Here is a 12244-nt window from a genome sequence, read left to right as displayed (position 1 = left end):
AAGTAATTTGTCCCAGACTATGAGGGTAGTGAAACAACAGAGTTGGGACTAGGAGCAAAGCCTTTCTCTTAATCAGGAATCAGTCTATCCCCACTTATTATTCTCAGAGCAATTGAGCCTCAGGGAAGATCTAACCTGGCAACGGTGGCATGGCCAGGAAGTAGAAAGGTTTAAATTCAGGCCATTAGATGTGCTAACAGCCACCAAAGGGCATTCTCAAACAAAAAGTTTCGAGAAATGCTTAGTATAAAAACACACAAACAACAACAACAACAAAAAACTGAACAGAGCTTTTCTTGGAAACATCCAGGTGTTATAATTTAATTTGTTTACATCATTGGCCAGATGATATCGGGCTTCCTCATAGTTCTTCTTGGCTATGTAGAGAAGTCCCAGGTTCCGATGCAGTAATGACTGTGTTGCATTTTGACAGTCAGTTGACTTGAGGACTGTCCACTGGGCTTGGGATAGGTATTCTTCAGCCTGAACAATCCGGCCCATACCTGCCGGAAAGCAGTAAAGAAGGTTACAAAGAACACATGATGAAAAGAACACACGAGGGGCTGGGGTTGTGGCTCAGTGGTAGAGCACTTGCATCACATGTGTGAGGTACTGGGTTTGATCCTCATCACCCGGTAAAAATAAATAAATAAAGATATTGTGTCCATCTACAACTAAAAGAAATAATAATAATTCTTTTTAAAAAAGAAGAAAAGAACATATGAAGAAGTAAGATTCACCATACACTCATTTGTTCATTGGTTCAAATATTTATTGACACACAAAAACCTACACATGAATATTCTCAGCAGCCTATTTAGAACAGCCAAAACCCCCACAGAAACAACTTAAAACATCCATCATTTTATGAGTAGATGAGCAACGTGATATAATCATGTCTACCAGTGGAATATTATTTAGCCAGAAAAAGGTATTGATATATTCTACAATGTAGATGAACCTTGAAAACATTATACTAAGAGAAAGAAGTTAGACACCAAAAGCCACATATTATATATCATTTATATGAAATGTCTACAATAGGCAAATCCATTTAGATAGAAAGTGAATTTGTAGGGACTAGGGACCCTGGACTAGGGTGGGCTGGAATGGCTAACAGGGAATAATTGCTAGCAGTTACAGGGTTTCTTTGAATTGTTCTGGAATTAAATAGTGGTGATAGTCATACAACCTTATAAATATACTAAAACCACTGAATTGTACCTTAAAAGGGTGAATTTTTGGCTGGGGTTGTGGCCCAGAGGTAGAGCGCTTGCCTACCATGTGTGAGGCACTGGGTTTGATCCTCAGCACCACGTAAAAATAAAAATAAAGATATTGTGTATACCTATAACTAAAAAGTAAATATTTTTTAAAAAGGGTAAATTTTATAGTATGTAAATTATATCTGAATTTCAAAAACGATACTTATGCAAATTGAATACCCTTTATGTGTCACACCTTACTTGAGTAATAAGAATTCAGGACGATCTTTGCCAATAGAGGAGGACCGTTCTTCAGTCAAGGGTATATGAGTAGCTGCGCACCCCTGCTAGAACCTCCAAAAAGTTCTCAAGAATTCAAAGATGAATCAAAGCTATTACCCTTGAAAAATTTAAAGATGGGCTGGGGAAAGGCATGTGCAAAATGAAAACACATATTTGTAATAGAGTACACATGTGATGGTGGAACATAAGGTTTGAAAGTGGCACAGAATAAGAAATGTTTAATTCTATGAATGAGATATAGAGAGACAATGGAGTAGGGAGAGGCAGGGTCCACTGAGCTGAGCAGGGTTGTAGGATGAAGTTTCCCACCTAGATAAGAGAGTGAGAGAGGGCATCCCAGGCAGGGTAACAGCATATGCCGAGTCATGGAGATTGGAAATAGTGGGTTATGTTTGGAGAACTGCAGGTCTATGAGCCTAGAGTACAGGGTGCAAAAGATGGGGTGGCAGGAATGAGGTCAAGAAGCAGCTGCACATGGGCAGAGTATTGTGGGCTTAGGAAGTCATGCCAAGAAACTTGATGCATGGGGACAAAATGAGAAGATTTCAGAAAGAAAGAAAGAAAGAATTGGATTTAGATTTAGAACGATCTGAAACCAAAGTAGAGGAGGGACCAGAAGGGAGGATGAAAGGTAGAAGATTCAATAGAAGATTTCTGAAATAGTTCAGACAAAAAAAAAAAAAAGCCTGAGCCACACCAGTGAATGGACATGGAGCAGATATAAGAGGGGCACGGAGGGGTGGAATGGTCAACGCACCCTCACTAAGTAATGCAGAAAGTGAGAGAAAAGAAAGTTACCATTATTTCTGATATTCAGATACCCTTCCCACTTAAAGCTTTTTGTTTAGCTACAAAGATATATAATAACTGCCTGTCTGCCTGCTTGCCTCCTAGAAAGGCTGTTCGAACTGAATAGAAATTACTGTTACAGCATTCTGTGGAGCAGGATGCGTGCTCCAGGTGTGGAGTGTTTTATGTGACGAATGCTGCAGCAGAGATGGCACCAATAAAGGGGTAGGAGGTGAAGATATGAACCCCTCATATACCGACCTTCCGCTCTGTCCTTCCTCTTGGGCCTAAATTCCTCTGTGACTATTCTTTTCCTCTAAGCACATATCTGAAGTGTGAATAAAAGCCAGCCCTGAGGTCAGGAAGAGCTCTCTGCCTAGAATCACCAAACCAGTAAAGAAAGAGCAGAGATCTGAACCCAGCTTCTCCTGCTCCCAAAGCACTGCCAACAGTGGTAGGAGACGGGTAGGGTGGCCTCCCCTTCAAGTGTTACTGAAAATGCCTTTTCTAGTTGATTAAAATAAAAAGAAGGATGAGGAGAAAGGGGAAGGAGGGGAGGAGGAGGAGGAAGAAGAAATAGAAAAGAAAAAGAAAGGAAGAAAGGAAAGAAGGAGAGGAAAAAAAGAAGAAATGGCTGAATATCTGCTAGTTTTCCAATTCAGTCTGGAGGAAACTCTAGGTTGGGAAAGAACCATGTGCCCAAATGTTGTGACTTATTTACTGTCTCAAAAGCATTGGCATTAAAGTTTGGATTTGGAATGTCTTCCAAATGCTCCTCGATTGAAGGCTTGATCCTCAACTGATGGCGATTGTGAGGGGGTACAAACTATAGGAGGTGGGACCTCATTGCAGGAACTAGGTCACTGGAGGCATATCTTGTCCCCAGCCCCTCCTTTCTCTCTGGCTGCCAGGAGGTGAGCAGCTTTCCTCTGCCACGTGCTTCTGCTGTTATGTACTCCCTCACTGCAGACCTGACAGCAACCAGACAAAGTGACCATGAACTGAAAGCTCTGAAACTGTGAATCAAAATAAACATTTCCCCCCTTTACACGGACTTCTCAAGTATTTGTCACAGCAACAGAAAGCTGCTTACTACAGTTGGCAAGGTTTTAAATCAGTGACCTGGTGCAGTTGTGAAATTTCCATTTCAACAGCACTCTCCAGTTTTCAGAGCACTGTCACATTCATTACCTATGAACTCACTTAACCCCAAAGCAATCCTGTGTCAAGGACTCAGATTCAACAAATGCTTACACAGTGCTGCCTAGGTGCCAAGTACCATGAGAGCAGTTTTTTAATACCTTCACTGTCCTAAGTATTCTGCTAAGTGTGAAGATGTGATGAGTTAGAACAGGCACAGAACCAGTTCTCCCTGAGCTTACAGTCAAGTCCAGGAGAGGGAGAGACATTGATTAAATAATCTCACAATGATATACACCTATCAGTGGAGTAAGTGCTCAGCAAACAGGAGGAGGTTTCTAAGTGAGTGTATTAAATAGACCCAACCAACTAGGTCTAGGGCCCTGGGGAAGGCTTCTAGACAAGGGGTTAGTAACTTTCAGCTGAGACCTGAAGTTTGAGTAGGAGTTAATTGGGTGAAGCAGAAAGGAGGACAAGTGCAGGGAATGGTTAGAGAAGAGACTTCCAGAACAAGGAAACAACTCCACACCTCTGAGGAATTGAGAGAAGGCAATATAGGAAGAGAGGGAGAGATAAGGTAAGAGAATGGAGGTGAGAGAATTCTCTAAGGGCTAGAACAAGCAGGGCTTTATAAGTTGCTTTAGGAACTTGATCTTAATTTAGGGGAGTGATCTGATCACATTTTTGTGTGGAGATCAGATTGCAAGGAGGCCAGAGAAGATGTGGGGAGATCAGTGAGTAGTAGTCCAGATGAGAAGTGATGGACTTGGGCCAGGTTGACTTTCCCAAAATCCCACAGCTAGTCAGTGTCACACATTCACAGAACCTGGGTTGTATTACTTTGTCCAAAGCTCTTTTCCCTAGGAAGGAAAGACATGACTGGGGTGAGGAGGCATTCCTGTAGGTAAACAGCGGGTGAGAGCCCAAGGAGTGAGGAGGGTATCCATGCAGAAGAACCAACACAGAACGAAGATTCAGAGCTCATGGAGGTAGAGCAGGACATCTGCAAGGGGGAAGGGATAGGGCTGGATATGGAGGACTGGTTAATACAGGGAGGGGACTGATTAAATATATAAATAGATTAGTGAAAATGGAAGCCAGCTTTCTCAATGCCAGAAAGGCACTACAAATGCAGAATGGGAGAAAATTAGGTTGAAGCCTGTGTGTGGCATGGTACAGGATTTGGACATACTGGCATAGGCTCATGGTCATCTATGTTTACACATGTTCTTTAACTCTGTCCACGGAAATGGCCTGGGAGCAGCAAGACCCCTGTATCAGGCAGTACAGTGCACAGTTCTTGGTTTTCACATTTCAGTTTCCATGAAGGGAAATCAGGGATGCTTGGAGATATGTTCCAGAAAATGATCAAACAAACATGGGGATATGCCAAGGAGACTCAGAAGACAGCTTGAGTGGGAGCTGCCACTGGTCAAACTGGGAACAGTTTGAGGACCAAATTAATAACAGCAATGTATTATAACCTACTGAATAAAATAGGAAACCAGGAGTATATACTGATATAAATAAAAGAATGACTGCTTTGAAAGTTTAATAAGGAATATGGCTTTAACATACAGCTCCATACAATTAAAACTAAAATTGCAAACTCATTTATTGTATAGGGGAGAAAGAATAACATGACAGAGAAGAAGCCTGGCAGACATCACCTTAATAAAGTAATTAAAATGAACATCAGGAATACCTGTTCTACTTTATGGGATGAAATGTTACCTAATTCTAGAATTGAAAATAAAGCCAATTGAGAGTTTTAAATTAAATTGTCTGAATTTTTGTCCATAGGCTGGTGACTAAAAAGGTTTAGGAGAAATGTAATGATTGTAGAATAACCTGGTACAAGTGATCTAAAACTTTGCAGACCCAGTGTTCTAGTTAGCTATTGCTGCCCAAAATTTAATGACTTAAAAATAACAGCCATTTTATTACAGTAACCCCCCCAGTTATCTATGGGGGACATATTCCAAGACCTGCAGTACCAAATCATTCATATATATATATATATATATATATATATATATATACATACATATACATACATACACACACACATACACATACATACACACACATATATATGTACATATACATATACACATATATACTTATACGCACACATATATGTACACACAGATTATGTTTTTAAATTTTTTTATTGTAGATGGTTTTATTTTTATGTGGTGTTGAGGATCAAACCCAGTGCCTCATACATGCAAGGCAAGTGCTCCACCACTGAGCCACAATCCCAGTCCTATATATTGTTTTTCTCCATATATACATACGTATCTATGGTAAAGTTTAATTTATAAATTAGGCACAGAAAGAAATGAACAACAAGAACTAATGATAAAACAGAATAATTATAATAATAAACTATAATAAAATTTATTTAAATCTTTTAAATTATTAATTCCTGGAGTTTTCCATCTAATATTTTCCAATTGCTGTTGATCATGATAAAAATCAAATAAAATGAAATGAACATCATTAGTAATGGAAAAATTGAAAACGCATACCAACTTATAGGAGGGAAAGAACATATTGTCATCTCTGTGATATTTCTGCCAAAATCCATAACCTGAGTCTAGTCATGAGGAAACAGAAAAACCCAAATGAAAAGATGCTTTATAAAATAATTGGCCCGTAATCTTTAAAAGTGTCAAGGTCAAAGAAAGATTGAGAAACTATTCCAGAATGAAGACTTTAGACACATGATAACCAAATTAATTTTAACTTTTTTCTAATTCTCTAATGTCTTTTGCTATGAAAATGTTATTGGGAAAATTGGAAAAAAACCAAGTAGAGGCTTCTTTGTAGATGACAGTAGGTGAAGTTATATTGTGGTCCTGTAAGAAAATGTCTTTATAGGAAATATATGCTGAAGCACTCCAGAGACAGGGCATCACGTCAGCAATTTATTCTTATACGGCAAAGTGGGGATGGGGTGGGGTGGGGTTCTTTCTACTGTACTTCCAACAGTTTTACTTAATTTTTTTATAAAATGAGGGTTAGCTGCACAAAGTGGTAGTTCAGTGCCTAAAACACTGTAGATGCTCAAGAATGTTAATTCCTCTCCAAGTGCTAATTCTCTTGTAGAAGCCACTATGTGGGTATCTGCTAAGCCTGTGCTCCCCACTCTCAGAATCACCTCTTCCTATTTATAGCAGTGGTTTCCTCTATCTCTGAACTATGGAAACCTGATTCTAAAGAACAAGGTTAGATACCAAACTCAAACTGGATCAACAAAATTGTAACTTCTAGGAACTTGTAATTGGAAATCAGACGCTAATTAGTTTCTATTACCTTCCTTGAACTTTGAAGACATGTAAATTTAAGAACTACATCTGACATTTTAGGGTAGCTATCTTCTGCAATAAACTTAGGGTATTAAAATCTGGTCTGCAGAGAGAAAAAACAAAGTAGAGAAACAGAAACGAGAAACAAGGACCAAGAGAGAGAAACTGAGAGCACCAGCCTGTTTTTTTATAGTTTTCCAATTCTAGTGACTCACAGTGGGAGGCCGCCCTGCCCTTGAGCTAAGCATCTCCTCTCATCCTTGAGTAAAAGGGGTTTCTGTCTGGCATCCCACGCACGCCACATGCTGTGCGAAGCAAATGGCTTTCACCTTCGCTGGGCAAAGAAGTTTGCTTCAGCTCTGGACTTGGGCATTATCCAATGGGATTGGACAGTCCCCCTTTGAAACCTTATCCCCTACCTTATTTGGTGAAGAACATTCTATAGAAACTCTTTTGTGTGTCCTCCCTGTAAAAAAAAAAGATTCTGGGGGCTGGGGATGTGGCTCAAGCGGTAGCGCGCTCGCCTGGCATGCGTGCGGCCCGAGGTTCGATCCTCAGCACCACATACAAACAAAGATGTTGTGTCCACCGAAAACTAAAAAATAAACACTAAAAATTAAAAAAAAAGATTCTGGATACACGCTCTCTTTCCAGGGCCTTCTAGCATGGAAGCTGACCCTTAAGGTCTCATAGCTGTCCTACCCTCGACATGGGAATTACTTCTGTGTTCTGTGCTTTTTTGCCAGTTTCTTAGCTTAATATTGCAGCCAGCTCTTTTGAAGCCAGCTCATCTCGTCAGTGCAGGTCACTTGCGAGACCTCACAAAACTTCAATTCCTTCAGGACACTCCAACATCCCCCAAAATCTCCCCCAGCCTTTTTTGTGATATTGGGAATTAAGCCCAGGAGCTACCTCTGAGCTATATTCCCAGTCAATTTTTTAAATTTAATTTTATTTTGAGACAGGATCTCACTAAGTTGTTGAGGCTGGCCTTGAATTTTTGATCCTTCTGCCTCAGCCTCTCAAATAGCTGGAATTAAAGGTATAACCATTTAATTAATTAAACATATAACTATCGTGCCTGGCTAAATTTCTTCCTTTTGCATAGGCCATCTTCAGGGGATTTCTGTCAACTGTAGGCTTAAGTGTGGCATCTCTTTCCCCAGCTCAAGTCAAACTTCACAGCAGCCCTGCTCAAGAATTCCACAAAAGGTGTCTTGGGTAAGACATCAGGCTTTGTCGAGTCTGAAGTCTGTGGTCATTGACAAGACCCAACATAGCCTTTTGGGCTCCAGGGGTCCTAGATCAGTGCTACTTACCAAGGCTGGCCTCAGACAATAGCAGGTAAGCAGGCACGAGCTCTACTGAACTCAGGCCATACACACTCCGGCGGAAGCGAAGGGAATGCAAAGCTGCTGGAACAGCTTCTGCATATTTTTTTTCAAAAAGATACTTCTGGGCAACAGTGTAGCAGAATTCAATCAAATGCTTCTGTGGAAGATAGAAATAGACTGTCTCAGCCAGTCAAATGGTAAAAGGCAAAAGTGGATGTAGATATCCCTGGAGATAAGGCCAACATCCTTTGAACTGGTTGAAGGTACATATTGAGACTGCCTGAACTAAGATGGACATGATATCCAAAACAGGTAGTGAAAAAAGACAACTCTGAGCTTCTCATGGCCCAGGAACAAGTGTCTTTTCATCTTAGTTCACTGCTTGGCAAATATGAGGATTCAATATAAAGCTACTAGATGAACAAATGTATATTTTTCTTATAGTTCTATTAAAACTTTAGCTTACCAAAACTACAGACATCTCAGGATGATCTCAAACTTTCTGCCTTTCTATTTGAATTAATTTTGAAAGAATTTCTCTCAAAAAAAAAATCTCATTTTTCTTTCTGGAATTATCCTGTTTAGCTAATATCAGAAACAACTTTAACTCAACATTATCTTCAGGTTACTATCAAGGCATTGTAACATTAAAATCAATGAACCTGGTTTTTAGACAATTATGGCTTATAAAGGGCTAATTTTTAAAATAACAATTGAGATGTTATCAATGTCATAACAGTAGCTAGTTTTGCCCTTCTTCTTTATTTATTCTATGCAGCAGCTGACTGTGCTAAGACTATCACAGTACTTGGTATGTGAATGCTAGAGCTGATCTGCTCCCCCAGAAGTTAGTGAGCTGAAGCCCTAACCTCCAGTACCTTAGAGTATGATGGTATTTGGAGATATGGCCTTTGAAAAGTTAAGTTAAAATTGAATCCACTTTAACTCAATCTGACCAGTATCTTCATAAAAAGAGGAAATTGGACACACACAAAAAAAACACAGGGATACATGCTCACAGAGGTCCATAAAAGGACATAGCAAGACGGGGGCCAACTACAAGCCAGGAAGAGAGATCTCAGAAGAAACCAAACCAGTCAACACATTAGTCTTGGACTTCCAGCCTCCAGAATTCTGAGAAAATAAGGGCCACCTAGTCTGTGGCATCTTGTTATAACCACCCTAGCAAACTAATCTAGCAAACGTTCAGTAGAGATGTGAAAAACAACTGACTGAATGGGATTAAGGACTTACACATGTAAAACAAATTCTCTCTTCTTACCAAGGTTACAATTTAGTGATCCCAACACAGTTTGGCCCTTGCAGGTAGTAGTTTCACTACACCCGTGAGCTAACCCTGAAAAAGTCCTATAGGACCTACCTGTCGCTGCTGTAGCTGCTGCAAGCCATGCTGCCGTTCTTCCTCTGAATTATAGAAGGGCATGGTAGTGCGCAATGGAATCAGGAGCTGACATACCTTCTCATGGATGCTATTCCAGTCAGCTTTTTGATGCACCACACCACTGACAACAAAAACATGGGCTTTATTATCTTTATCTTTGGCCTTTCTACTGGTCTAGCCCTAAACACCAGAAAAGTAAGCCCAACACAAACTAGACAGAAAGCCCAAAGCTGTTTCTGAGACACAAATCCTTTTCTTATTGTTATTTGATGGTGTAAAAACTGTGGGGTAGGCTGGGACTGTGGCTCAGTGGTAGAGCACTTGCCTTGCATGTGTGAGGCATTGTTTTTGATCCTCAGCACCATATAATAAATAAATAAATATATTGGGTCCATCTACAACTTAAAAAAAATATAAACTGTTGGGGTTGGAGAGGGCAAATTGGAGAAGGTCTTTTCAGCAGTCACATTTTCACACCCCAAAGTCACACAGAGATGCTGTGGCTATTCTGCCTAGTTAATAACAACAAAGACAACTTTAACTCTACATTGTTTTAAGGTCATTTTGTCTGAACACCAAAGTTGATGGATTTGAGGGTCTTTATCTTGGGGAAATGAAAGGAATTTATATTTGATGAGGCCTTAAGAGACAACTTTACAAAAATGTTTTCCTACCTCTGATGTCACCATGGCTTGGATGAGAACCACTGGCACTGTCTTCTGTGTGCCAGGAGGCTGATCACATAGACGTCACTGTGAATGCCCACCCCCCACAATCCCAGTGGTGCCACACATGGTCTTGCATGCAATTATTTGACTCTTTGAAAGCAAAATAAAATCTGTTATTACCATTTTAAAGGTAGGGAGCTATCAATATATAACCCTATATTCCAAATCAGTATTTTTTAGCCCTCTAGAAAGAAGCACTGTGACAGTTTGGCTTACAACTTTTCTCACTTTTTATTCTTATTATTTTTAAACACTCAGTTGGACAGCATAGAAACAGAACAGCATAGAATACTGCAGAAACTAGACAGCATCCCTATCGAGTATCCATCCCCATGAATTGCCTCTTTAAATAACTCCCAGTCTATTATCCAATTTTGATCCTTTTTTCCAAGTGTTTTTTATTTCACTTTTTAAATTGTAATATAGTTCATACACCATAAAATTCATATTTTGAAGTATATAGTGTGTTTACTGTATTCAAAGTTGTGTAATTATCACCCTATGTAATTCCAGGACATTTTAATTGTCAAAAAAACCCACTTTGTACTTGTTAATAGTCATTCCCATTCGTCCTTCCTCATACCTGTGCCCAGCAACCACTAATCTACTGTTTCTCTGAATTAGCCTATTCTGAATATTGCATATTAGTGGAAACAGACATTAAATGTCCTTTAGTGTCTGGCTTCTTAGAACATTGTGTTCAAGGTTCAGCCATGTTGTAGCATGTGCAAGTATTTTATTCCTTTTTATGATGGGAAAATATTCCACTGTGTGGGTATACATTTTGTTTATTCATTCCTCATTTTGTAGTTACTTAGGTTGTTTCCACTTTTTTGCTATTATAGATAATGCTGTTATGAACATTTGTGTGCATGTTTTTGTATGAACATGTTTTCAATCTCTTGGGAATACGGCTATGAATGGAATAGCTGAGTTTTATGGTAACTGTTTAACTTTTTGAAGAACTGCCAAACTGTTTTAGGTAGTTGTTGCTCCATTTTATATTTCTGCCACAATGTATGAGAGTACCAATTTCTCTGCCCCCATACCAACACTTTCTTTTTAATATTTACTTTTTAGTTGTAGTTGGACACAATACCTTTATTTTATTTATTTTTATATGGTACCAAGGATCAAACCCAGGCCCTCGAACATGCTAGGCAAGTGCTCGACCACTGAGACACAACCTCAGGGCCATACCAACACTTTTGGGGTAGGGTGCTGGGATCAAACCAAGGGCCTTACACATGCCAGGCAAGTGCTCTTCCACAGAGCTATATCTCTAGCCCCTTTGTCTTTTTTTTTTTTTTTAATTTTTTTAGTTGTAATTGGACACAATACCTTTATTTTATTTATTTATTTTTATATGGTGCTGAGGATCCAACCCAGGGCCTTGCACGTGCAAGGTGAGAGCTCTATCGCTGAGCCACAACCCCAGCCCCCTTTGTCTTTTTTATTGTACCATCCTACTGGTTGTGAAGTAGTATCCAGTGGGTTTGATTTGCATTTCCCTAATGACTAATGATGTTGAGAATCTTTTCATATGTTAACTGGCCATTTTTATATTTGTCTTTGGTAGAATGTTTATTCAAATCCTTTGCCCAAGCCAAGTATAGTGGTGCACACCTATAATCCCAGCTACCGGAAGGCTGAGGCAATATGATCACAAGTTCAGGGCCAACCTCAGCAACTTAGCATGACCCTCAGTGACTTACTGAGACCCTGTGTCAAAATAAAAAATAAAAAGGGCTGGGGATGTAGCTCTATAGTAAAGTGCCCAGGAGTCAATCCCTGGTACCAAACAAAAAACAAAACAAAAAACCACCAAAAAAAACCCCTTTGCCCTTTTGTAAAATCAAGCCTATTGTATTTTATTATTGAGTTTTAAGAGTTCTTTAAATACTCTAGATATTAGATCCTTACCAAATACATGATTTGCAAATATTTTCTCCCATTTTATGGGTTACCTTTTCACTTTCTTGATGGTGTTCTCTGATGCACCCAAGTTTTTAATTTTAATGATGTTCAA

At 39.5% G+C, this 12244-nt stretch overlaps 1 protein-coding gene across 2 annotated transcripts in view; it reads right to left on the bottom strand.

Moving 5' to 3' along the window:
• Zmynd12 (zinc finger MYND-type containing 12) overlaps positions 1-12244 on the bottom strand; it is a 29105-nt gene that overhangs the window by 9234 nt on the left and 7627 nt on the right. For both annotated transcript variants that reach the window (XM_048815616.1, XM_048815617.1), the window contains exons 2-4: positions 9467-9608; positions 8071-8242; positions 334-503 (exon numbers count right to left, since the gene is read on the bottom strand). In XM_048815616.1, coding sequence (XP_048671573.1) covers positions 334-503; positions 8071-8242; positions 9467-9608 — 484 coding nt within the window. The remainder of the gene's footprint in view (positions 1-333; positions 504-8070; positions 8243-9466; positions 9609-12244) is intronic.

This window comes from Marmota marmota, unplaced genomic scaffold, assembly GCF_001458135.2.
Source record: "Marmota marmota marmota unplaced genomic scaffold, marMar, whole genome shotgun sequence".
NCBI lineage: Eukaryota > Metazoa > Chordata > Mammalia > Rodentia > Sciuridae > Marmota > Marmota marmota.
Note: the sequence above shows the minus strand (reverse complement) of the source record. Positions and strands in the feature narration are given on the sequence as shown.